Raw genomic sequence first — 27,325 nt, 5'->3', positions numbered from 1 at the left:
AAATATTCACTCCCTCCATCATGAGTGCAAGCTCAGTATGTACCATCAGCCGCAAGCTATGAAGACTGCTGCAACAGCATCTCCATAGCCTGTGAATCCTGTCACGTCAAAATGCAGTAGACCAGCACAATGATAACCACAGAATGATGTGACTTGGAAATATATTACTGGTCCTTCATCAATACAATGGGTCCAAATATTGAAATACCACAGCCAACATCACATAGGGTGTACCTTCTCCAAAAGAACTGCAGAATTTCAAGAAGGTTCACAAGGATAGTGAGGAATGAACAATAAATAGTGCCTTTGTCAGTGAAAGGCACATGCTCTGAATAGGTAAATAGAGAGACATTTACATTTTCTATTTCATTTTCTCCAAAACTCAAATGGAGTTATGGTAGCTTTGCCCAATATGTGGCAATGGTATCTTTGTAAAATGTAAGTCCCTCAAAGACAAAAATATTTATTTTCTGTAAAGATTGTTTCAAGACACTTCAACACTGTGGATGGAAAGCAAAATATTGTTATTTAGCTTCTGTTGCTCCAAGCTTCTCACTTTTACCATTGTGGGACTTCTTTTCATATTAATATCGCTACCTGTCAGGATTTCCACCTTATTTTGGAATTAAGTCCTGTCCTTTAATTATTCCTTTCTCCTACAATCTAAATATTTCAAAACTCAATCTTACTATCATGCAGTCAGTGCTCATTTACATTTTATTCTTTTCAAACTGAACAAACCTACCATATAGGGCTTAAGCATATTGGGATGCAGCTGTTTGTAGCCCTTTTGGAGATAACCTGCTGCAACTAAAGAAAAAAGGATTTCATACCCTGTCCATTAGATCATGTATATCAATGAACCCGGTGTGGTAATCCAGCAAACCACCTAACTTTCCGACAGCTGGAGTCTGAGTCCATTGGTATTTAATACCCGACTCTTACAAAATGACCTACCAGTTTTTATGCACGATGCTCTCAATGCAGAAGATTCTGTAGCGACAAATTAAAAAATTCAAGTGTTCGGTTATTCTAATAATGAAAGAAGTTAATTTTACTGACTGGTCCTATACTTTCTCAGTGCTTGGGAAGAGATGGTATCAATATGTTGCTTATTATTTTGCCTCATTGAGAATGTGGAGAAATGTTTTGTAAATGTTTAGAGGCACGGTGGCGCAGTGGTAGAGTTGCTGCCTTACAGCGAATGCAGCGCCGGAGACTCGGGTTCGATCCTGACTACCGGTGCTGTACTGTACGGAGTTTGTACGTTCTCCCCGTGACCTGCGTAGGTTTTATCCGAGATCTTCGGTTTCCTCCCACACTCCAAAGATGTACAGGTTTGTAGGTTAATTGGCTGGGCAAATGTAAAATTTGTCCCTAGTGGGTGTAGGATAGTGTTAATGTGCGGGGATCGCTGGGCGGCGCGGACCCGGTGGGCCAAAGGGCCTGTTTCTGCGCTGTATCTCTAAATCTAAAAAAATCTAAATCTAAAAAGGAGATTTTTTCAACTGCTGTGGGTTTGTGAAGCAGATCTGGCAATAATAAGTGTCTGGAATTGATCAACTTATGTTCTTGAAAGTCTTGTGGAGGAATTCTGATTTGTTGTTTATCTTTTTGTAGGTTGCAGATGGAGCCAATGCAGTGGTACTTGGGCAGCTGGGGGACATATCCTGTCCATTGGCAATAATTGGAGGGAACTGCACACTCCAAGGTTTCGATAAGGAAGGAAATGATCTTTTCTGGACGGTATGGAAATGCAGAATTTTGCCAGGTCTGAGTCTTGGTAGGGGAGGCAGGTAGGGTGGCGCAACATGGTGCAAGGTGTGGAAGTGATACTATATAGAACAAAGAATCAATATTGTTTTTCCAGATTTGCCTCCACAGTCATAGGACACATCTGCAAAGAGAGCTTCCTCTTAAGTAGTTTGTAGAAAGACTGGATAATTAGGCATTTTGGATATTTTGGCCAGTATTTCGCCAATGTCAGGCATATTACTCTGAGAGGCATGTAGGGGAAAAGGAAAAATGAAACGGCAAATTAGCTTAGTTATGGAACAACTTCAGTAGATGTCTGACAGCCTATATGGTTCCTCCACAAAGAAAGAAAAGTATCTCAATGTCTGAGGGTAATTGAGCAGAATAGTCATAGAATATAACTTCAATTAACTAATTGAGGTTAAGACTGTTGTTCCAGTTGTTTCAGTTGTGTTGTCAGGGTAGCAACCGAAATTGGAGAGATTAAAATGGAACATTATAGAAAAGAGTGGTACAGATTATTTGAGATTTTCTGAGGCTACATGAAATTAAATTGGGAAATTAGCACAGAAACAAAGACCATTTAGACTTAATGGTCTCTGGAAATGTTAGAAGGGCAGACCAGGGAGATAAGAATGTTTGCAAACGTCAGTCCTCGGAAATAAATTGATCATCCTACAAACAAATGATATTTCTTTATTAGATTTACACATTTTTCAATTTTCTTTGTGAAGCATGCACCTAAATTGGTATGGTTAAAAACAATAGAAAAGGCAAATGGATTGACATGCAAAAAACGTTCTATTGTGTTCCACTTCAGGAATAATTTAGCCCCTCATCGGGAATCGTGGTTGGTTACTTAAAAGAATGTATAAATTAACTGATAGTGAAATGGATGTACTTTTTCAGAAAAAAGCATTGATGCTTTGAAGCTTGATAGCAAAATGAAATATTAGCAATTATATTAAGTAGATTTTTTTCTCTCGGCTGCCAAAGTGCATCACTGCGATTTTACAATCACTGTCGACTGCGATTTCAGTGTTGAAGGTTAAGCAAGTGTATTGCATTACTGCAGTATAATAATTGGATATGCAGTATAACTTTGCGTATTTCTCTACAGATAGTTCTGCTATAACACAACTGTTGCATTCCTAAGAAACTTTGAGTGACAGAAAATCATGCCAAAAGAAGTGATTGTTTATTCATTTCAATGGCTGCTCTCAGTGAAACCAGCAGCTTGTGCTCGTGAGAGACAATGGTGTCTGATTACTGCAGGGAGGTTATATGGAAACAGTTTATTTTCCCTAGACTTTTTTCTGCTTGCTAATTTCCAAAGTGGTTTCCTTTGTTTCCGATCGAAATCGTGTTTCACCAATTCGGCTTGTGTAATACAAATACTGTTCCTTAATTCATCAATTGCATTATATCCAATTAGCGTGATGGAAACATGTGTTATAGCAGAACCACCTGTACTTAAATGTCCAATGCTATTTATTACATAATCACATTGGTTTTAATTTGTTTTAAATTTCGGAAATTGCAGATGCTGAAATCTTGTGCATAAAACAAACTGCTGAATGAACTCAGCGGGTCAGGCAGCATCTGTAGAGGGAAATGGACAGACAACATTTCGAGTCGGAACCAGACTGATGGGGAAAAGTCTGGCTAGTGATAGGGGGAAACAAATGAGATTTAATTGGGAGGTTTAATTGGCAGATGGGTGGCATAAGTGACGAAGGCCAGAGGTGACAAGACAAAAGCGTGTCGGATAAGGAAAGAAGAATGGGATGGAGGGAGAGGAAAGAGGGCGGATAAAAGAGAAATGTGGGACTCGGATATGAGCGACAAATGTATAGAAGGAGAAAGGAGCAGGGTGACTAGAATGGTGGAGAAGTAAGAATTTCATTGTTCTGTTGTCGGTACACATGACAATTAAATTCTCTCTTGACTCTTGAAATGTGTGCGGTCTGGGGTGGAAGTGGGAGCAGGGAAAGACACGAGGGTGGCTAGAGTACCGCTTGAAATTGGAGAATTTTGTGTTCGTACCGCTGGGTTATAAGCTACCAAGCAGAATCTGGCAGTGAAGGAGGCCAAGGACAGAGACGTCAGTATGGAAAAGGGAAGGGGAGTTAAAATGGTTTGCAAAGGTGTTTCTAACCTTTGCTTTCCCGAAGGACTATGGTTTATGTCTTGTCAAGCTTGCGGAAACTTTTAAAACTCTTTCTACTGAGTAAACACATAAGTGATCCCTTGACCTTGTAAATCCACTGATGTGCCAAATGGTTGGAGGATTGAGTAAACCCTTTAATACTCACAACAAGGTTATGACCTCCCCTAGTATTCCAACAGGAGATTAACTGTGTGGGCATTACATCACACATCACACATTGATTGAAGATGTGTCCACCCATAAACCACATGCAATTTGTCTGTGATGTAATTTTTTTTTTACCGTTGAAGCACTTCCAAGTCTCCACTGTGTACCTCTTAACATTGGAGGTACTGGTCCCTACAGTTGTCAATATCTTGTGCCATTGAGCATCTTATGCTTATGTCCATGCACCTCTTGCTAAAATCGCTGAAGGTGTCCTTCAAAGAGCCCGCAATAACTTGAGGAATGGCTGCTTGTCTTAAGTATTGGTTACATTGGAAATTAACATAAATTGTTAAAACAGCACAAGCTAAAATGCTGATATTTTACACAGGTCACGGGGGATAATGTTCGGTCACTGGCTCTCTGTGATTTTGATGGTGATGGGAAGAAGGAGGTGAGTTCACATCATTGTTCAAAAATTAAATTCATGTGAGAAAAAAGTATTAAAAAAAATTTCCACATCTTAATGATTGTTTACTAGTTAAAGAATGAAGACATGTGGATATTATTCACTTTGTATGTGTATATGCTTTTATACTCCTCAATTGTTCTGGACACTCATGAATACCCCAACTCTAAACAATAGATAAAGAACAGTTAAGCCACAAAAGCTCCAGCTCAATGAACACTGGTTTGAGAAATATAATGCATTTCTAAAAGTGTGTTGAACGATTTTTTTCACAGCTTCTGGCTGGCTCGGAGGACTTTGACATCAGGGTCTTCAAAAATGATGAAATTGTGGCAGAAATGTCAGAAACAGAAGTAAGAAGCATTCTCTCTTCAGTGTTTTTTTATTTAAAAAGTTCTGAATCAATAATTAGTAATGAAAACTTTAAATAGTTCAATGAATTCTGTGGAATGTTGAGCTTTCTATGGGAAAAGTAGGGGTATCACCAAGTTATTTTTCATAAATTGACCAAGTTTGCTGTTGCAGTGCTCTGGTAAACTGAAGCAAATGGCTATAAAGGTCTGGCAGTTGATGGTCAAGGAACATGATTGCGGTTGTTGGAGGTCAGTTGTCCCAGAATTACAGAAATTCTTCAGTGCAGTGTATGGGCCCAGGTATATTCATCTGCTTGTTGCACAACATTCCTTTCATTATGTTCAGAAGTGGAGATAATTGCACAATGTTCAATTCCATTCACAACTTGTCAGCAAATAGGGTATGCATGGCCTGCATGGAATAAGACCTTGACAACATTCAGCCATGAGATGATCAGAAGCAATGTACCTTTTGTGTCCAAAAAGGGTGTCCAAAAGGGAGTCTAGCCATCTACCCTTGACATTTAGTCATTGTACCATTGCCAAGTCCCCCACCATCACCATGCTGGATATCATCATTGATCAGAAACTCAAGTGGATCAACCATACAATCATTGTGGCTACAAGACTTCCTTGTCTGAGACTGGGTGAGCAATTCACCTCTTGACACCACCATGACATTCCATGATGTATAAGGCACAGGTTTGGATCATGATGGAACACTCTCTGTTATCTGGGTGAGGGCTACCTAAGAAGCTGGTGCTATCTAGAACAGCGGACAACTTTTAGCTTACCATTTACCACCCTGCATATTTATTCTGTCCACCACTGGTGCACATTGACAACGATGGGTACCATCTGTAAATGAACCTCCCAAACAAATGGCCTCTACCATCAAGTAGGCCAAAGGTACTAAGTGCACGGGATTGCCACCACCTCCTTCATTGTTGGTGGTTCTAAATTGTGGAACACTCCCAGCAGTAATTCAAGAAGGTGGCTCATCATTACCTTCTCAAGCGCAAAAAGGGAGGTGCAATAAATTCCACTTTTGCCTGCGATGTCCAGATGTCCAAAATGAAAAGAAATGTATTAATGGGTCACATAAGATCTACATGATATGCTGTTTCAGCTGATCTAAGCTAGGCTAATGGTGGGATACTATAAGTGGTAAAGGCAATAAGGCTACAGAGTTTATCCGCCATTGGGTCTTGAAAGTACACATTGAGAATATTAAATGAAGAAAGAATTGTTCTAAGCTATGATCATGTAATATCTACACTAGCAGTTGTGGCTGGTCACAGGTGAGTTGCTAGATGACTTGAAAATAGTAAATGCAGTGCCTTTACTCAGGAATGCCAACAGGGATAAACCAGGGTCGACAGGCCTGTTGGTCGAATGTCAGTGGTCTGGAAGATATTGGGGGGAAAAAACATAAGGATAAGATTATTCTTTGCTTGGTAAGATAGGGATTAAATTGAAATAGTCAATGTGGCTTTGTTATGGGGAAATCCTGTCTGACCAATTTAACTGAATTTATAGAAGAGGTAACAAAATATACTGAAGAAGGCTGTGTAGCTCATATAGTCTATGTGAACTTCTTTGAAGCCTTTGACAAGGTTTCGTGTGGGAAACTGGTCCAATAAGTTAGTGCACATGGAATCCAGAACAAGTTGGCAAACTGGATCCAAGATTGGTTTGCTGACGGCAGAGACAGCTGGTGGAAGGCGAAGTTTAGTTTTATGACTGTATGCTATAGTGTAATATGGGGGCAGACACAAATATGGTGTAATATGGGGATTGATTCTTAGAGTTCATGATATACATTAACATTTTGGATGGTAATATAGGTGGTATGATGAATAAATTTGCACGTATATTAAAATTGATAGGAGGTTGATCGGCTACCGGATAGGCTGAGCAACGGTAGATGAAAGTTAATACTGATAAATTTGAAGACGAATGAAAATAGAACATAAAAGATGAATGGTAGGGTCCTAGAAGTATTGAATGACAGAGATCCAAGTGCACAAAGATCCCAGAAAGGATGCACAGGATAATAAGGTGGCTAAGAAAGCATACAAGATACATGCCTTCATTAGATGGGGAATAGAATCACATCCAAAATGGTAATGTATATCATGAACTATACGAGTCCAAGCACCCATAAGAGCAGGGAGATTTTGGTACAACTTTATAATAACACTAGACCAAGTGGACCCGTTGGGTCCATTCCTCCTAGAGGGGGAACAGGGAAGGGGAGAGGGTGTGACTGAGTGAGCCCTGGACCCCAAAGCCTCTCCTGTATAGGTGTAGCACCCTCAATTCTCCCCCCCCAGCCACTCAATCCCACTTATCCCCCCTCCTCCCCCCACTGACCCACTCCATCCCCCCCCTACCCCATCCCCACTTGCCCTTCCCCTGCCTCCACCCCATTCCCCACCCCTATTCCCCCTTCCCCTCAACCCCACTCACCCCCAATGCCCTCCCCTCCCCTCACCCCCACGCTGCCCTCCCCCACGCTCCCCTCCTCCCCACCCCCACTCTCCCCACTAACCCTTCCCCCCACCCCCACTCTCTCCTTCCCATCCCCACTCTCTCCTGCCCCCCACTGTCCCCCTTCCCCACCCCAATCTCTCTTCCCACTGCCCCCACACCCCACTCTCCCCGACCCCCCCCCACTCTCCCCCTCCCCCTCCCATCCCCATTCTCTCCACCCCCACCCCCATTCAAGTCAAGTCAAGTTTATTTGTCACATTCGTATACAAGATGTGCAGTGAAATGAAAGTGGCAACGCCTGCGGATTGTGCTAAACTACAAAACAGAATAGAAAAAATAAATTTAACGCAAAAAATAAATTAATACAGTAAATTAAATTAGTCCCTGGTGATATGAGAGTTCACAGTCCTGATGGCCTGTGGGAAGAAACTCCGTCTCCTCTCTGTTTTCACAGCGTGACAGCGGAGGCGTTTGCCTGACCGTAGCAGCTGGAACAGTCCGTTGCTGGGGTCGTAGGGGTCCCCCATAATGTTGCTGGCTCTGGATTTGCACCTCCTGGTGTATAGGTCCTGCAGGGGGGCGAGTGTAGTTCCCATAGTGCGTTCAGCCGAACGCACTTCTCTCCGCAGAGCCTTCCTGTCCCTCCCCTCCACCCACTTGGCCGTCACGCCCACTCCCCTCCGTGGAGCCGTTGGCGGCGAAAGGCACTTACCAGTGCCCGTGTGTTGAACGCTGACTGCTGATGTGCGAGTCTTCCCCGGTGCCGGGCGAGAGGGGAGGGGGAGAGGGAGAGGGGGGAGAGGGGAGAGGGAACCACTTTCATGTTCTTGTTCTATGCCTGTATGAAACTTTGCAAGTCTTCAAGGTACAACAGAAGTTTTAATTACAGTAACTCAATGCTGGCAACAAGACAACTAAAATGGCTGCAACCCCACACTGTGCACAGCCAAGATAACTATATACAAAACATCTCCCTTTGTCCTGTGCAGCGCCACCTGCTGCACTGGAGGAGCCACGGGTCCTCCCACCCCACACAGTCCATCAAACATCACAACCACTGAGCCCGGGTGGCCACGATGGTGGTGGTCATCTTGTTTTGGCGAGTGAGGAACAAATGAAGTCGAACGTCGCCCATGTGACGTCATACGCTGAGCACTTTCAGGAAATGGGTTAAAAAGTGATTTTTTAAACTAAAATGTCTCTAGCTTTAAAAATGTAGCTTCAATTTCAATGAGAGTTGTTAGACATTATGCCCAGGATAATGGTGAGTAACGTGGGCCAGAAACTCTGGCGCTATGGTGTACCGTTTTGGCTGTGCGAACCAAAAAAGGTGGACACATACACACAAACACACAAACAAACACAGAGTTTTAGTAATGACAGACAGACAGACAGATTAAATCACAGAAAGAATTAAGTGTGCACATCTGTCATCACGCTACAGGAATAATGTGATTGCAATGGAGAGGGTATGTCGTGCAGATTTACCAGGATGCTGCCTGGGATGGAAAGCTGCAGTATGAGAGAAGACAGCATGGGCTGGACTTTCTTTCTTTGAGTGGAGAAGATTGAGGGAGGCCTTAATTAAAGAATACAAAATTTTAACACGTTTGGGGCAGTAACTGATGTGAGGGTCAGTGTCGCCAGGTGTGAGGGGGTGAGGGTCAGTGTCGCCAGGTGTGAGGGGGTGAGGGTCAGTGTTGCCGGGTGTGTGTGGGGGGGGTGAGGGTCAGTGTTGCCGGGTATGTGTGGGGGGGTATTGAGTAATGAGGAAGGGTTTGTTAGCAGTCTTGTTGTGCGAGGCCCCTTGGGCAAGAGTGATCATAATATGGTAGAGTTCTTCATTAGGATGGAGAGTGACAAAGTCGATACAGAAACAAGTGTTCTGAACTTAAAGAAAGGTAACTTTGAGGGTATGAGGCGTGAATTGTCCAAGATATACTGGCGATTGATGCTGAAAGGGTTGATGGTGGACATGCAATGGAAGGCATTTAAAGGTCGCATGGATGAACTACAACAAGTGTTCATCCCACTTTGGCAAAAGAACAAACCAGGAAAGGTAGTGCATCCGTGGCTAACAAGGGAAATCAAGGATAGTATTAAAACAAAAGATGAAGCATACAGATTAGCTAGAAAAAGTAGCATACCAGAGGACTGGGAGAAATTCAGAGTCCAGCAGAGGAGGACAAAGGGCTTAATTAGGAAAGGGAAAATAGATTATGAGGGAAAACTGGTAAGGAACATAAAAACAGACTGCAAAAGCTTTTATAGATATGTCAAGAGAAAAAGATTAGTTAAGGCAAATGTAGGTCCCTTGCAGTCGGAAACAGGTGAATTGATCATAGGGAACAAGGAGATGGCAGACCAATTGAACAAATACTTTGGTTCTGTCTTCACTAAGGAAGACATAAACCGTCTGCCGCAAATAGCGCGGGACCGGGGGTCTAATGAGATGGAGGAACTGAGGGAAATCCAGGTTAGTCGGGAAGTGGTGTTAGGTAAATTAAATGGATTAAAGGCAGATAAATCCCCAGGGCCAGATAGGCTGCATCCCAGAGTGCTTAAGGAAGTAGCCTCAGAAATAGTGGATGCATTAGTGATAATTTTTCAAAACTCTTTAGATTCTGGAGTAGTTCCTGAGGACTGGAGGGTAGCTAATGTAACCCCACTTTTTAAAAAGGGAGGGAGAGAGAAAACGGGGAATTATAGACCAGTTAGCCTAACATCGGTAGTGGGGAAAATGCTAGAGTCAGTTATTAAAGATGTGATAGCATCACATTTGGAAAGTGGTGAAATCATCGGACAAAGTCAGCATGGATTTACCAAAGGCAAATCATGTCTGACGAATCTTATAGAATTTTTCGAGGATGTAACTAGTAGAGTGGATAAGGGAGAACCAGTCGATGTGTTATATCTGGACTTTCAGAAGGCCTTCGACAAGGTCCCACATAGGAGATTGGTGTACAAACTTAAAGCACACGGTATTGAGGGTTCAGTGTTGAGGTGGATAGAAAATTGGTTGGCGGACAGGAAGCAAAGAGTAGGAATAAACGGGTCCTTTTCGGAATGGCAGGCAGTGACTAGTGGGGTACCGCAAGGCTCAGTGCTGGGACCCCAGTTATTTACAGTGTATATTAATGATTTGGACGAGGGAATTGAATGCAACATCTCTAAGTTTGCGGATGACACGAAGCTGGGTGGCAGTGTTAGCTGCGAGGAGGATGCTAGGAAGCTGCAGAGTGACTTGGATAGATTAGGCGAGTGGGCAAATACATGGCAGATGCAATATAATGTGGATAAATGTGAGGTTATCCACTTTGGCGGCAAGAACAGGAAAGCAGAGTATTACCTGAATGGTGACCGATTGGGAGAAGGGGAGATGCAACGTGACCTGGGTGTCATGGTGCACCAGTCATTGAAAGCAAGCATGCAGGTGCAGCAGGCAGTGAAGAAAGCGAATGATATGCTGGCATTCATAGCAAGAGGATTTGAGTTTAGGAGCAGGGAGGTTCTGCTGCAGTTGTACAGGGCCTTGGTGAGACCGCACCTGGAGTATTGTGTGCAGTTTTGGTCTCCTAACCTGAGGAAAGACGTTCTTGCCTTAGAGGGAGTACAGAGAAGGTTCACCAGATTGATCCCTGGGATGGCGGGACTTACATATGAGGAAAGACTGGATAGACTGGGCTTCTACTCGCTGGAATTTAGAAGACTGAGGGGGGATCTTATAGAAACATATAAAATTCTTAAGGGGTTGGAGAGGCTAGATGCGGGAAGATTGTTCCCGATGTTGGGGGAGTCCAGAACCAGGGGTCACAGCTCAAGGATAAGGGGTAAGTCTTTTAGGACCGAGATGAGAAAACATTTCTTCACACAGAGAGTGGTGAGTCTGTGGAATTCTCTGCCACAGAAGGTAGTTGAGGCCAGTTCTTTGGCTATATTTAAGAGGGAGTTAGATGTGGCCCTTTTTGCTAAAGGATCAGGGGGTATGGAGAGAAGGCAGGTACAGGCTACTGAGCTGGATGATCAGCCATGATCATATTGAATGGCGGTGCAGGCTCGAAGGGCCGAATGGCCTACTCCTGCACCTATTTTCTATTATTCTATGTTTCTAAATAGATACTGTTGTATTAGGTCCGTAAGGTCTTCAGCATTGCACTGAAATTTACTGTTGTGCGCTATTTGTGCAGTGCAGGTGTTGATAGTTGATCTCACTAACAGCATTAGTTGTGCTAATACATGACCAATGTTAACGGTTTAGTCATTGTTATATACAAAAAATAATTTATATTTACACCAATATGTTTCTGCTTTACAAAAGGGCAGTACAGTAATGAGTCCCAGTGTTTGAAAGAAACCAGTGTTAAAAGATAATTTTCATATTTTTGGGATTTTATGTACAAAGAGATCCTAGCTTTAATTAATAAAACTGATTGTACTTTTACTCTTTCCCATGATATTGAGCTATTTCTATGTGCAAATATTCACTTGCAGGCTTTATTTTCAGCAAGATTTTGGCATGTCGGTATTTTGCCTTTACAGATAATCACAGCCCTGTGCCACATGCATGGAAGCCGATTTGGATATGCCTTGGCAAATGGCACTGTCGGAGTGTACGACCGGGCTACCCGCTACTGGAGAATTAAGGTGCATAATATAATGTTGCTCCAAATGGCTAGGTTTTTACTCTCTTACTGTAAAAAGTGAACAAATGTACTGGGGTATCAAAGAAACTGATCAGCAGAATTATTGGTTAAGCAGATTGAGCAATGTAATACTCTTCCAAATGTGGTATTTGAGTCTCAGTGAGTTAACAATTTAAATGGAGAAGATCTTTCTGTTCTGGGAACTTAACTGATGGACTGACTTACTCATCCCCTGATTATCCACATCATGACAGCCAGTTTATGACTAATATTGTCTTCATTATTGTTCAAGAATTGCAGGAAAGCCGATATGAAAGTAGAGAACATGTCATGTTGATACAATACAGGTTGAAATTCTCCAGTTTGGCAATCTTGGGGCCTGTCCGGTTCCAGATCATAGAAAATGCCCGACAGCAGCAATTGACCCTGATCATTTTCCTCTTGAGTCGGGGAACTGTTCCTTTTACGTTCAGGCACTCCAGGTTATGCAAGGGTTCTGAGAACTTATGTAATGCAACGTTATTCTAAATTGGAAACACTCAACTGAGATTGCAAAACTTGTACTGGTAGGTTAATTAGCTACAGATTAGTACAGATCTCAATTAATTTTAGATCTTAGTTATATCCTGGTCAAATCTTATAATTTGTTAATTAGCACAGCTCTGTAGATTAGCAGTCTTGTAGATTTAAAACATACAAGACCATGAGAGCTGTTGCATCACAGCATGCCGGACACGGAAAGTTTCAACCTGTAGGGACTTTGTTGGTAAATATGTGGGGGCAATTTTATTTTGCATGTACTGGTCTTGGAATGCTGAACTGTTAACACTTGTGAGCACAAAAATTGTCAATGGTACTTTCATTTAATATGTTTCTCTGTGTTTGAGCTGTTTCTTTTCTTGCACAGCAGTAATTCTTCCCTCATGGCAAACTTGAACCTTGCAACACAATGATTTATGTCCTCCAATTACCACATGAGTATTTCTTTGCACCAGAAGGCTGGGAGGGACTTGAATGTACTGCTGAACCATTTCATGCCAGTACTGCATAATAACTTAAACAGAATATCAGTCCTCCTCAGGATCCATTTTCATTTGTGTGCATTCTCAGTTGAATTTGATTATGGAAGATTAAAAGGGCCTACAATAAAGAAAAGCCACGCTGGCCTATGTTAGGTGTTAGTTACCAATAGTAATGATTAATTATGTTATGCAAGGCAGAAATATGTTTGTGCTATTTAACCTTATCGGAATATCCTGCTTTTCCTTTATGTATCTTAACTGCTTTCAAAGACAGAAACAAGGAACTGCAGATGTTCATTCACAAAAAAGAACACAAAGTGCTGGAGTAATTCAGTAGTTGACAGCATCTCCGGTGAATATGGATAGGTAATATTTTGCGTCAAGACCCTTCTTCAGACTCGACCTAACCCAAAATGTCATCTATCCATGTTCTCCAGATATGCTGCCTGACCCACTGAGTTACTCCTGTACTTTGTGTCTTTTTTTCCTTGATAGACATCTGTGCTAGTCATTTAAATTACTGCATGTTCCACATACAAGTTCCACATACTGGTGGTAACATTGAGTAGGAGGAATGGTAGGAATAGTAGCAGCATCCAAATCAGGACTGATGCAGGTGAGAGGCTGGAAGTTCGTCTGGAAGGTGATGAAAGAAAGTTCAGTGGACATGATAGGCAGAACCACGGCAATGACTGCACCCATGCAGAATTCAAGGACATTCAACTTCACCACCAATTTTCATCCTGCACACAAATTTACTTGGACCATCCCCGACACCTCCCTCCCCGTTCTTGATCTCACAGTCTCCTTCACAGGAAATAGACTATTGACTGACGTCTATTACAAACCCACTGACTTCCACAACTAACTCAACTACACTTCCCACCCTGCTTCCTGCAAAGACTCTATCCCCTACTTCCAATTCCTCTGTCTACGCGGCATCTGCGCCCAAGATGAGGTGTTCCAGACAAGGACATCCGAGATTTCCTCATTCCTTAGGGAATGGGGGTTCCCCTCTCCCATCATACATGAGGCCCTCACTCATGTCTCCTCGGTACCCCGCCTCTCTGCCCTTGCTCCCCCTCCCCCTAGTCGCAACAGAGAGAGTCCCCCTAGTCCTTACCTTCCACTCCATCAGCCGTCGCATACATCTAATCCTCCGAAATGTCTGCCACCTCCAACGAGATTCCACCACTAGCCACATTTTCCAATCTCCACCACTTTCTGCTTTCTGCAGAGACCGTTCCCTCCGCAACTCCCTAGTTAACTCAACTGTTCCCACCGAAACCACTCCCTCCCCAGGTACCTTCCCCTGCAACCACAGAAGATGCAACACCTGTCCCTATACCTCATCACTCGACTCTGTCCAGGGATCCCGACAGTCCTTTCAGATTAGGCAGAGGTTCACTTGCACCTCCAACCTCATTTACTGTATCCATTGTTCAAAATGTGGATTTCTTATACATCGGCGAGACCAAACGCAGACTGGGCGATCGTTTCGTGGAACACCTTCGCTCGGCCCATCTGATCCTACTTTGCATATCTTTCATTCATTGTCCTTTATCTCTCCACATCACCGTATCCATCTCTTACTTCCCTTATCCCTAACCAGTCTGAAGAAGGGTCTCGACCCTTCTCTCCAGAGATGCTGCCTGTCCTGCTGAGTTACTCCAGTATTTTGTGTCTATCCACGGCAATCCAATCCCAATTGTCCATCCACGACTGTTGGATTGAATTTCATTTATTTTAATGCAACGGGTAATACCCCGACGGGTAGGTCGGGTGAACACAGGGCATGGATAGGTACATGCGACTGCAAAGTTATAGCCATTACGAACACCTGGCCAAGAGAGGGACGGGACTGGTTCCCTAAATGTTCAAGGGTACAGGTGCTACAGAAGAGAAAGAGGAGGGGGTGTTGCCTTATTGATTAAGCAGCATGTGACAGCAGTTGTCTGAGATGGCATTACTGATGGTTCATCCAGTGAGGCTACATGGGTGGATCTGTGAAATAAAAAGGAAATGATCACTTTGTTGGGAATGTACCATTGGCCCCCAAATCGTCAACGGGAATTAGAGAATAAAATGCCAGGTAACTGAAGAGGATTTTAACTTCCCCAATATCAATTGGGGCTGTTTTCATGCCAAGGGCTTAGATGGGGTGAAATTTATCAATTGTGTTAAGGAAGGACAGAGGGTCCTACAAGGGAGGGGGGAAAGCCTGATCTCCTGGGAAATTGGGAAGGACAAGTGACTGGTGTCTGCGGATAAGCCGTTTGGGACCGGTGACCACTGGTCTATTAGCTTTAAAATAGTTATTGACAAAGACAGGGCAGACCCACAAGTTAAAATTTTGAATTAAGGCAAGACAAACATTGATGGCTTCCAAATAAGTCTGCAATTCGTTGTTTCTACAAGAAAACTGCTTGTTGGCCTTGCACAAAGTAGAGTTCCAGTTCAATATTTTTAATCAATGGGTTTTTTCTGTGTTTTAATAAACTTGACTTTTCTATGTTTTTCCCTTTTTTTGCAGTCTAAAAATCATGCCATGAGTATTCATGCTTTTGACTTGAACTCGGATGGTGTTTGTGAATTGATCACAGGCTGGTCAAATGGGAAGGTGAGTCATATATGTACTGTCAGAGTTAATAGGAGGAATGGAAAAGGTAAGGATGGTTGTCGGGCAGCTTTTTACAGATGGCAAATTAATTTTAGGGTTGCCATTCTTTTGCATTAGCATCACAAGGGACAACTTTGAGCAAAAACTTCTGCTTAGTCCATGGTTGGATTCTGGGATTTCTGTGTAATGTATATTATGAAGAGTTTTAGTCCGGTTCTACTCTGGCACATGATGACCTCTGTACTATATGGTAAACAGAGCAGCGATCCAAGAGTTTTTTGAAAGTAAAGCACAATAATTTAGATCCTAATGAGATAACTGAAGAGCAGCTGTGGACCTTTTAATAAATCACTGCTGTAATTCAATGTCATGTAATAAACTATTGCTGTGAATGGATCAGAAAATCATGAGCAGTTTGAATTTGATACAGGACTTGTTTCAACGTTGAACTGGCATCTAAACAATATTACAGAACCATCTCACACTCATTCTTGTCATAAGTACAGAAAAGTATCAAGTTTATCATCAAATGTTAAAAGCCTATTTGGATTTTTCGAGGTATCTCAGACAAGCCTATTCCAGTATGTACTGTATCTAGCATGCCCATTGGATAAGGATCAGTGGTTGAAGTTGCAATCTCAAATGATTTATTATGAACATTCAGGAACATTTAGGAGAACTACATGGATAGATAGCATCAATAGATGATGGAATGATAAACACAAAATATTGGAGTAACTCTGGATAGAAGGATTGGATGTTGGATATCTGGATAGAATGTTGTTTGGCGATGATATTTGGAAACAAAATACTAGGAAGGTCTGAAGAAGGATCTTGACCTGAAACGTCACCCATTCCATCTCTCCAGAGATGCTGCCTATCCCACTAAGGTACTCCAGCATTTTGTGTCTATACTAGGAAGGTAATTGTTGCTTAGATTGTAATTAATGTAGCCCAGGGGCTCGCTCATCTATTCTCCAGTTCCACAATATTTCTTTCTTGTCCATAAACAAAATAGCATGTCTAACATTGGGTTCTGCCACTCCTATAACTGCAAGTCAATGGCCCCAGGATGCCCCTAAAAGTGATTTTGAGGTGTCCGGCCAAGCAGTATTATTCCCTCTGTTGCTTAGCCAACGGTTCAATCGCTGCTCTTACTTCATATTAAATCATTGTCTGTGTCGTGTTCTTCTGTGGAGCAGTGCTTCACATTGCACTGTATGGTATACGTATTGATGGTGATAATTTTGGTTTAGTTTAGTGATACAGCATGGAAAAGACCCTTCGGTCCATGGAGTCCCCACCGACCATTGGTCACCCATTCACACATTAATTTTACATACTCACTACACACTGGGGAGGATTTACAGAGGCCAATTAACCTACAAATCCACACGCCTTTGAGATTTGGGAGGAAACCGGAGCACCAGGAGAAACTCTTGAAGTCACAGGAAACCCTACACAGTCTGCACCTGTGGTCACGATTGAATTCGGGCTTCTGGCAATGTGAGCTCTACCAGCTGCACTAAATATTTTTTATAACTACTTGGTCTTTTTGATAACTACTTTTTGCAGTCCTTTACTGTACATTGTTGGTGCTTCAGGGAGGGAGAATTGGAGAAAATACTGTATTGCCCTACTGCAAGAGTAAATGAGTTAAAGAGTTGCCAATTAGTTATTACTATTCACAGATGTAATAACCATTGACAGAGTGTGTACTTGATAGATTGACGCACGTAGTGACCGCACTGGTGAGGTAATCTTCAAGGATAACTTCACTTCCTCTGTTGCCGGAATAGTGGAGGAGGATTACAGGATGGATGGACAGATGCAGCTCATCTGCTGCTCAACAGAAGGAGAAGGTAAATATAGCTTTCTTGTTATTCTCATCCATGCTCTTTACTTTTTTCATATTAAATCCTGCACTTTCTATAGCAGTTATGAATACTTTTTTGGGTGTATGTTTTCTTGTATTATCTTCTGAGAATCTCCCTGTTACTATCCACCATTCAATGACACCTAGAAGTCTTTTGGTATGTATATTAGGTGGTATTGAAAAAAATTCCAGCTCCAGGTCCAAAATCAATAATCTATTGGCATATGTTGCCCACAGTTACACATGAAGAATATCCATGGGGGAGATTTGTATTTCTTTCTTCAGTGTCTTCAGCAGAAATAGAACACTGGGATCACTGGTCTAAATTAGTTGTCTCATGTTCTATAGTTCGAGGCTATCTGCCTGCCAGTTGGGAGATGAAAGGAAACTTGATGGACACTAATGCTGAACAAGACTTAATCCGTGAACTGAGTCAACGAAAACAGAACCTATTGCTTGAACTGCGTAACTATGAGGAAAATTCAAAGGTTGGTTCTTCAGAGAATGTGGTTCTGTCTAGATACATCAATTGTCAATTTCTTTGAACTCTATTAACCGTAGTATGTCGTGAGAATGAGTGGATTCATTATTTTCCAGATGAAGGTCAGTCAGCTTATTGATGCAAGGCTGGATGTTATTGCATTCTCATCAGTCCCACGTAATTACCTGTAACTTTCTCTCCCACATGCCCGTTAACTCTTTCCACCCTCCCACCCTCCTCACTCTTTCCCCACCATTCCTAGATTTACCTGCCATCCATCTACACCAGGGGTAATTTACAGGAACTAATTAACTCACCGACCTACATGTATTTGGGAAGTGGGATAAAATGGCACCCAGGGAAAATCTATGTGGTCACAGGAAGAACATACAAACTCCAGTCAGATAGCTTGTGAGGTAAGAATTGAGCCAAGGTCACTCAGAGTGGAAAGACAGCAGATATAACTGTTACCCATTTCAGTGCTACTTTTCTACTATTTTCACACAAATTAGAACAATAGTCTTACCACACAGAAACAAATCCTTCAGCACAACTTGTCCATGCCGATCAATTTGTTCCCTTTAAACCTTTCCTATCTGTGTACCTATTCAAATGTAATTTAAATGTTGTTATTGTCGTTCCATATACATATACCCTCTGTGAAAAAGTTTCATCTCAGGTTCCGATTAAATCTTTTCCCTCTCCTAAAATTCCCTACTGTGTCAATCCTATTAGTTTTGGAGCTGCCTGCAATCCCCTGGCATATTTGTTCATCTAATGTTTTGGGGGCCTAGAGTCAATCCCGACAAGGTGATCATCCCTTGTTTATTTGGACTCCTGCTGCGACGTTATCCGTGATTAATAACGCAATTCCGCCAACTCTTTTACCCCCAACTCTGTCTCGCTGCAGAACGTACATTGGAACATGAGGCTGCCAGTGCTGTCCATTGCTTAGCCAGGTTTCTGCATTGGATATAACATCCCAGTCGCATACACCTATCCACACCCTGAGTTCATCTAGGGCGTGGACAGGTGCCACTTGTATTGAATTAAATGCAATTTTTCCTCACTCCCTGCCATGCTCCTGTCAGTTCTGTCCTGTAAATGTGCTGTCATTGACTTATACAGTGACTTCCAGCCTCTCACCTGCCTCAGTGCCACATTGAACCTCATTTCCCAACCAGTCTAGTTTAAACTCTTCCTCGTAGCACTTGTGAGCATGCCCGCCAGGATATTGGACCTTTCCAGTTCAGGTGCAACCAGTCCCTCTTGTATAGGTTACTTCACTGAATAGTCCAAAACCTGAATCGTTGCCCCTACACCAACTCCTCAATCATACATGCATCTGTCCGATCTTCTTAATCCTATCCTTACTAGTATGCAGCACTGGGAATAACGCGGTGAATAGAAAGGCACAGGGAATAACTCCTCTCAGCTGGTCACTTGCTTCCGAAACAAACTTTAGTTGTGAACATGGTAGAAGAATGTTTATTTCTGATTTTCGATCTGCCTTTTTCTGAATTACAATATATAGAGCAAATATCCTATATTGCTGGTGCAGTGTAAAATAATATTTAAATCCTGCTGCATCTGGTGGAATACAGATTCAGTATTCAATACAGAGAGGTTTCAATAGACAATAGGTGCAGGAGTAGGCCATTTGGCCCTTCGAGCCAGCACCGCCATTCAATGTGATCATGGCTGATCATTCACAATCAGTACCCCGTTCCTGCCTTCTTCCCATACCCCCTGACTCTGCTACCTTTAAGAGCTCTATCTATCTCTTGAAAGCATCCAGAGAATTGGCCTCCACTGCCTTCTGAGGCAGAGAATTCCACAGATTTACAACTCTCTGACTGAATGAAATCAGTTTCCTATATGAAATCAGTGTTTTTGTTTGACCGGGCTTTTCAGAATGCAATACAGTAAACCCTCGTTAGACAAACCATTGGGGGGGGGGGAAGGAAGAGATGGTGTCCGTTATTACTGATTGTCAGCTACAACCAAGTAAGGTGTTTTCATGGTATGTGGTTGAAACAAACAACTGCAGATGATGGATAATGCACAAAAGGGCACAAAGTGCTGGAGTAACTCAGCGGGTCAGGTAGTATTTCTGGAGAACATGGATAAATGACATTGGGACCATTCTTCAGACTGATTCAGACTGTTGAGTTACTCCAGCACTGTCATTTCAATTTAAAACTAGAACCAATGCCACTGGCTTGCACCAACGAGCCCTTCTTCACAACCTACTGCATGGTCCGGTTGATGTGGCTGTTGTTGTGGCCGACGTTGTAGCCTCTTGCTGTCAGCCCCTTCAGGCCACTGCGACTGACAAGACACACTCGGTCACTGTGGGGTTCCCTCTCCTCTCATCTGCTGCCGGTTCTTCCTGCCAGCTGTCGATTTGTCCATTCCCCACTCCACTGCCGCCCCCACCTCCTCCTTCCCTGCGGCCGCCAAAATCTTCCAAGGTGATGTATGTCGGCACCTCCAGGGGAGAAGGAGGAGGAGGCAGTGGTGGATGTTGGAGGTGGGGAAGAGACCGGGACCGACAGGAGAAGGAGGAGGAGGCGGCGGTGAAGCAGGGAGCGGACAAAACGATTGGTAGCAGGAAGAAACGGCAACTGGTGAGAGGGGAGGGAGCCCCACGGTGACCAAATGTGTCCTGTCTGTGGTGGCGTTCTGAAGAAAGCACTATCCCCAGGGGCTACAACGTGAGCCGCAAACAACAGCTGCATCACCCGGATCGTGCAGTGGGTGAGGAAGGGCTCGCTGGTACAACTTGCGAGCCAAGGGTGGCGTTGGAAGCCAGGGTTATAAGCGGCTGGAGAGGCGGTGCAAGCCAGAGGTTGCTTCGCTATGTCTATCCACTACAACCAAAATCCGTTATAAAGGGGTCCGTTAAAATAACTGTTTACTGTATAGTTCAAAAATGCATGTTGCTGCCAGGAAGAGAGAATTGCACATGGATGACTGATGATCTAGAAATGTTGCTACACCACTAATTCTGGACATGCTGCATTTTGTTAGGTTGCGTTAAATGCCCCTGGAGGAGATGGGGATGGGCAAATGGGCATTATTCCAGCTAACACACATCTGCAGACAGGCTTGTCTGTTAACATGGGCACTACTAACCAAAGCCCTCATGTGGAGTTGAACATTTCTACATTAAATGGTAAGTTTACCTTGAGATATGTTGTTAAAAATCACTGGAAAAATACCACATAATTTATTGCTTTTTAGTCAGAGCTGCAGTTGTCATTATTAATACTGAAAATAATTGTAGACTTTTCAAAAAATATTTCTACAGATTATTATTACATTTATGCTTTTAATGTATTTGTGCTTAGTTTAGTTTAGAGATACAGCGCAGAACCAGGCCCTTCTGCCCACCGGGTCTGCGCCGACCAGTGAACCCTGCATGTTTTTACCTATCCATATGTTAAATGAATCAGTTTATTAGATATAACCATATTTTAATTTCAATGCTTTAAAGATGCTTTACATTATTGCTAACCGTAGTTAAGACTAATGCTCCAAGGAAGGAACCTTTTGTACCTCCTGAAGAAGGGTCACTATCCGAAACACCGCCTCTCCACGTTCTCCAGGGATGCCACCTGACCCGCTGGGTCACCCCAGCATATTGTGTTTTTCCTTAGTGAAACAGCATCTGCAGTTCCTTATTTCTTCAACCTTTTGGTCTTTGGATGAGCTGGTTATGGAAAAAGTAATTGAAGCACTATGGCTCAAATGATGAATTTGAACACTTCTTCTGCAAACCGTCAATAAAGATTTAAAAGGATTTCAAGTGTACCCTTTGGAACTACAGTTTGCCATTGGTCGGGGGAGATTTATATGAATATAAACACATCTGTATGGAACTCTAGGCTATTATTCCATGATCGTATAATTAGGATGAGTTCCTACACTTGAAGCTCCACAATTGATGCTTTCAAGTTAGATAGTTTGTGTTGTATTTCAGTATCTATGTACCAAAAGGGTGCACTCATGAAGCTGTGCCTCGTACCCATGTTCATCAAGGCATTGGGTTGTGATTGGACCTTCATTCCATCATAATAGGGCAGGGCAAAGAAACTTGGCACATTTTGATGGACGTACCCGATCAGTGATGTGAGCAGTAGACACAAGGACCTGCAGATGCTAGGTTACAAAATAAGCACAGTGCTGAAGTAAATCAGCAAGTCAGGCAGCATCCTTGGAGGACATGGATAGGTGGCGTTTTGGGTCAAAATGTCACCTATCCATGTCCTCCAGAGATGCTGCCTGAACGGCTGAGTTATTCCAGCACTTTGTGTTTATTAATGTGAACTATCTTGTATACTTAGTAAACTTTGCCTGGCTAAGTATAGGTCATTTGTTTGAATTTATTCGCAGTTCCCTTATATTACAGTAACTCTATTTTCATATAGACACCATCATTCGGGCTGTACTCATCTTCGCTGAGGGTATATTTAATGGAGAGTCTCATGTGGTTCATCCCAGTGCACACAATCTCTCTGGACAGATCCAAGTTCCCTTCATTCCACCCAAAGATGTACCAGTGGATCTGCACATTAAGGCTTTTGTGGGCTATAGAAACAGGTAAGCAACGAGAGAAAAAACTGGATGAGTATTGTGTAAATTGAATGAGATATAACTTGCAGATGTTCTCTTTTTATGACTACTGACAAATGTGCCATATTCCACAGTCACATCATGATAAAAAACATCAACTTGAAATGTAAACTATTAATGTCTCCACAGGTGCTGCCTAGCACACAAACACTGCTTTAATTCTAGAGTGGTCTAAACATTTGTCTTTTTACATCTCTGGATTTTACAGTTATGCTCAAGATGTGAAATACATCCTTTCACAGGGTGGTATAGCGAGTCAACAGTGTGCTTTGAGCATATAGCCTTGTACTTGTATACTCAGTTTTTGGTTTAAAAGTTTTGTATTAGGTCTGTAAAGTACTAGTGGTCTCCAGTCAACTAACAAGCATGAAGCATGACTGGCCATGTTTGAGGGCTCCAGTACTCGCTCCATATTCAATTGAGGCTGGACTTCACCTTGATGTCATAAATAACCTTCTTGTAAATTGAGAGCGAAAGTAAGCAGATGTTCACTGAGGATGGTCGGATGCCTTTCTTGCTCCGAGCTAGATGTTTGAAGGTCTGCTTGAAGATTTGAGCATAAATTATGTTGTAGTGTACAGTCAGAAATTTCTGCTTTGAAGAAGGTTCCAGCTGTTCAATGAAACATTAAATTGCCCTTATGTGCTGATGCATGTTCGGGAATGCATGGTGTGCTTGAAGATGAGACTGGAGATGTCCTTATTATCATTTCTTAATTTATTAACTATATCAGAAATAATTTCCCATTAAAAAGAAATTGACATTTGACTGTTAATTTATTAAATAACTCATAGTAGTGACTTGCGATTTAAAAATGGCAATGCTGTAATTAACAAAATGGTTAGCTTAAGAAGTTGAATGGCATTTTGCGTTCCTATATTCATATTAATTTTGTACCTTTTATACATTCCAGTGTGCAATATTTGCTGCAGTGCTTGTATATATATTGATCAGTGCCTTTCAGTGCGCTGTCTTTGCACATAAACAGTGTAGGTTACAGATAAATGTTTGCATTTTCTGTTTAAAACTGACATGTATCTAATGCAGTTGCTTGTTATTAAGCGAGCCATTATCAGATCCAATATGTGACAATGTTCAAATGGCAAACTGCCACATTGTTCCATCCCTGTGAAAAAGTACATAAGACACATCATGTACTGAAAAAGCCCAACCATTGTATTGAGGAATCCATTAAAATACCTCAGTGAATTGTAAAAAGGCAACCGTGAGAGACCCCAGGCCAATAATCTGAAAAAAAATGTTGAGAAACCAGGGATTAGTATCTCTACAATGTCTTGAATTATAAAAATAATTAAAGTGTTATTTAGTTTATAACTGCAGATATTTAGTTTATTGAAAGTGGAGAATGATGTTTTAATAATTTTGCTCAGCATACAGTTCCATGTGTTTGAACTGACAAGACAGCTGCCACGATTCTCAATGTATGCACGACGCACTCCAGGAACTGCTCCCGAAACTCAGAGTTATGTCACCTTCACAATCAATGATCGCATGCAAAGGGTAAGTTGGAGCACTGCTGGGTCACGAATTAAAGGGTAGGTTGGAGCACTACATGGTGATACTTTAGTGCGCATCAGTAAAGTTGAAATGACGTTCATGTAAGTCAGGGTAGTGATTAAAAGTAATCAAAATAGGGTTGCACAGCTGGTAGAGCTGCTGCCTCAAAGTGCCAGAGACAGGATTCGATCCTGACCTCAAGTGTTGTCTATGTGGAGTTTGCACATTCTCCCTGTGACCATGTGGGTTACTTACGGGTATTGTGATTTCCTCCCACATCCCAAAGACATGCGGGTTTGCAGTTTAATTAGCCTCTGACAAATTGCTGCCAATATGTAGTGAGTGAATGCAAAAGTGTGATAACGTAGAACTAGTGTGAACATTTGATTGATGTTTGCCATGGACTTGGTAGGTCAGAGGCCCTGTTTCCATGCTGTTTCTTTCAATCAATCAAAATGTGATTTTTGAATGATGGAGGGAAAATTAAAGAATGAATCATTTAAAGTATCAGAAAGTTTTTGGGGCGTGAGCTGAAGACATTCACTCAAGAATGAGTTAAAGGAATTAGACTTAGGAGAGCAATGATAAAATATACTGTAATATTGAAGAGAACAGTTCTATTTTGCAATTGATAGTTGTAAATTTTAGACAGCACAATACTTGAAAACATTGAACTGGGCAGGATTATAATTGATACCAAGGAGATATGGACAGCCTGCTGTGTAGGAAGGAACTGGAAATGCTGGTTTAAACCGAAGACAAGCACGAAGAACTGGAGTAACTCAGCGGGTCAGATAGCATCTCTGGAGAAAAAGAATAGGTGATACCTGGATTGGAGAAGTTGGTGTTATTCATTTTGAATCATAGGAGGTTGCGTGAAGATCTGAAAAACTATTAACAAACATGAGGTGTATAAAAAGTTCACAGAGAGAGACGGTTCCCACAGATGGGACAGTCAAGAACTATATGTATGGTACAGATATTCTGTGCAACATACACTCTCTTAAAATATTATTTAACACTTCCATGAGACGGTGTAAATTGCCTTCTCAGGCCACTCATGTCCCAGTGGTGAAGGTACTCCCTTTGTGCTGCTAGACAAGACATTCCAGGGTATTGAACAGTGACACAGGATTAGTGATGTACTTCCAAGTCATGATGATGTACTACTTGGAGAGGATCAAGTGCTGGTGTCCCCATTCACCTATTGCCCTGTCCATTTAGATAGTGTGTAGGTTTGAAAGTTGATGCCAAAGAAACCTTGGGAGATATCGCAGACCATTTGGTGGCTGATACACACTGCAATCTTGGCGTGCCAACCTGGAAGGGATAGGTGACAATCAAGAAGTCTGCTTTGGCACGGATGGAGTCAAGCTTCTTGTGTTGTTCGAGCATCAATGAGAAAGCCACAGGGGAAGTATTACATCACAGACATGACGTGTTTTGTGTATGATGGACGGACTTTGGCAAATCAGGAAATTAAACGGTCACTGCATTTCACACAGCTTCTGACAATATTTACGCGGCTAGTTCAATGAAGTTTCTGATCTACGGTGACATTCAAGGTACTGATAAGGACTTGGTAATGGCATGGCATTGAATTCTAAGGAGGTTAGACCCTCTCTTGTTGAAGTTGTCACCTATCATTTTTGTACAGTAAATTTTACACAAATTCCAACCCATCAAGGCATTTGTCACTGCAGTGCTGTTTATAACATTGCTATTAGTGACATTTGTTCTGTAACTTAAGACTTTCTATAATATTTTCCCTATAACTCATTGGATTCTGAATTAATATGATTAACACAGCAGTGTTAATGTGATTAACACAGCTCCCTCAATGTAGCCCTCTGCGTGCTTTTTTTTGTTTCACTAATTCCTATTCTGTGTATATATGCAGCTAACTTATGCATTATGACATACTGTCATGAAACATACTTCACAAATCTCGGAGAGTTAATCCACCTTGGTCCCAGCCAATTTCTTTTCTTCCAAAGATTTAGCTCCTGCTGTGTTGTAAAATGTAAATTTATTTTTCATTAAATTATCAAATTTCAGTGAAGGCACAGATTTGTAGAATTATTACCCAGTGTTATCAGCAGTTATTAATTATATCATCTAAAAGAACAAAGAATATCCAAGATTGCTTAGCTTTCCGTTTGAATGGGGATGAGCGAGGAACAGATGGCTTCTGACAGCAAAAATGTTACCGTACTGGTATCACAGTTGTTGCAGAATATTAATCATGATAACTATTTGTACACACCCTTAAATGTATAGGAAGGTGTCTAATTGTGATTACTGGACTGTAGTGTGCAGTTGTCAGATTGTTGGTGCTAGATTCACAGTTCTCTGGTGTTGTTTTACCACTAACTGATCATGATGATTAACCTTGTATAACATGATGTGTATGGAGCTGCTTGTTTTTGGTTACAATGCTCATTCCCCTCTACCATATTTGCTGTTTGTTTACAGGTTGTAATGTGGATGAATCAGAACTTCCTCTTAGCTGAAGATATTGAGTGTCCAAATGCGCCATTGGAAGTCTGCTTCATGTCCCTGAGAGATGGTGGGCAGCTGAGTATTAAAATGAATATGAATGGAGAGGTAATGTTGTTTTATGAAATTGATAAAATAAAACTGAATTGAAAAATTGCTTTTACAAATGCAAACTAATTAGAAATTTACAGAGGCTAAATGTCCATCATATTTGTATTGCTTCCTTGCAAGAGTAATCCAAATTAATCTCTCGTTTTTCTCTCTAATTCTGTGTTTTTCTCTGCCTTAAATGTTCCATCAAAGATCGTTAGGTTTTTTAAAATGGATTGATCTTTAACGTTCCTCTCCATCTGAAACTTGAAGGTTGACGGAGCAGGTCAGTTAAAATCTGAAACTATAATTGAAGTCCAACATTTAAAACTCCACCCAATCCAACATCCTTCCCGTCCCTGACATGCAGCCAGCCACTGATCTGTCCACTTCATCAAGCAGTATAACCAAGGCTCTCCTCCACAAATCAAGTGCTGCATCAAATCTGGCCCACCTCTTCCCACATCTAGTGTCTAACTGCTCCCAAATGTCCCCTATTCTTCATCACTTTCTGTCCTCTCCCGTGATATCTCTTTACACCATCACTCAAC

General features: G+C 42.0%; 1 protein-coding gene across 3 annotated transcripts in view; it reads left to right on the top strand.

Annotated features, from left to right (window-relative positions):
- Positions 1-27,325, top strand: part of bbs2 (Bardet-Biedl syndrome 2) — a 46,507-nt gene that overhangs the window by 8,129 nt on the left and 11,053 nt on the right. For 2 of the 3 annotated variants that reach the window (XM_078400545.1, XM_078400547.1), the window contains 11 exons: positions 1,621-1,746; positions 4,461-4,523; positions 4,814-4,891; positions 11,927-12,031; positions 15,586-15,672; positions 17,399-17,534; positions 17,897-18,036; positions 21,063-21,207; positions 22,463-22,634; positions 24,059-24,188; positions 26,661-26,792. In XM_078400545.1, the coding sequence (XP_078256671.1) occupies positions 1,621-1,746; positions 4,461-4,523; positions 4,814-4,891; positions 11,927-12,031; positions 15,586-15,672; positions 17,399-17,534; positions 17,897-18,036; positions 21,063-21,207; positions 22,463-22,634; positions 24,059-24,188; positions 26,661-26,792 (1,314 nt within the window). The remainder of the gene's footprint in view (positions 1-1,620; positions 1,747-4,460; positions 4,524-4,813; positions 4,892-11,926; positions 12,032-15,585; positions 15,673-17,398; positions 17,535-17,896; positions 18,037-21,062; positions 21,208-22,462; positions 22,635-24,058; positions 24,189-26,660; positions 26,793-27,325) is intronic. The other variant, XM_078400546.1, reaches the window with a different exon arrangement.

The sequence above is a fragment of the Rhinoraja longicauda genome, chromosome 6 (genome assembly GCF_053455715.1).
Source record: "Rhinoraja longicauda isolate Sanriku21f chromosome 6, sRhiLon1.1, whole genome shotgun sequence".
Taxonomy (NCBI): domain Eukaryota; kingdom Metazoa; phylum Chordata; class Chondrichthyes; order Rajiformes; family Arhynchobatidae; genus Rhinoraja; species Rhinoraja longicauda.
The sequence above is the reverse complement of the archived record's forward strand: the minus strand, read 5'-3'. Positions and strand labels throughout refer to the sequence as shown.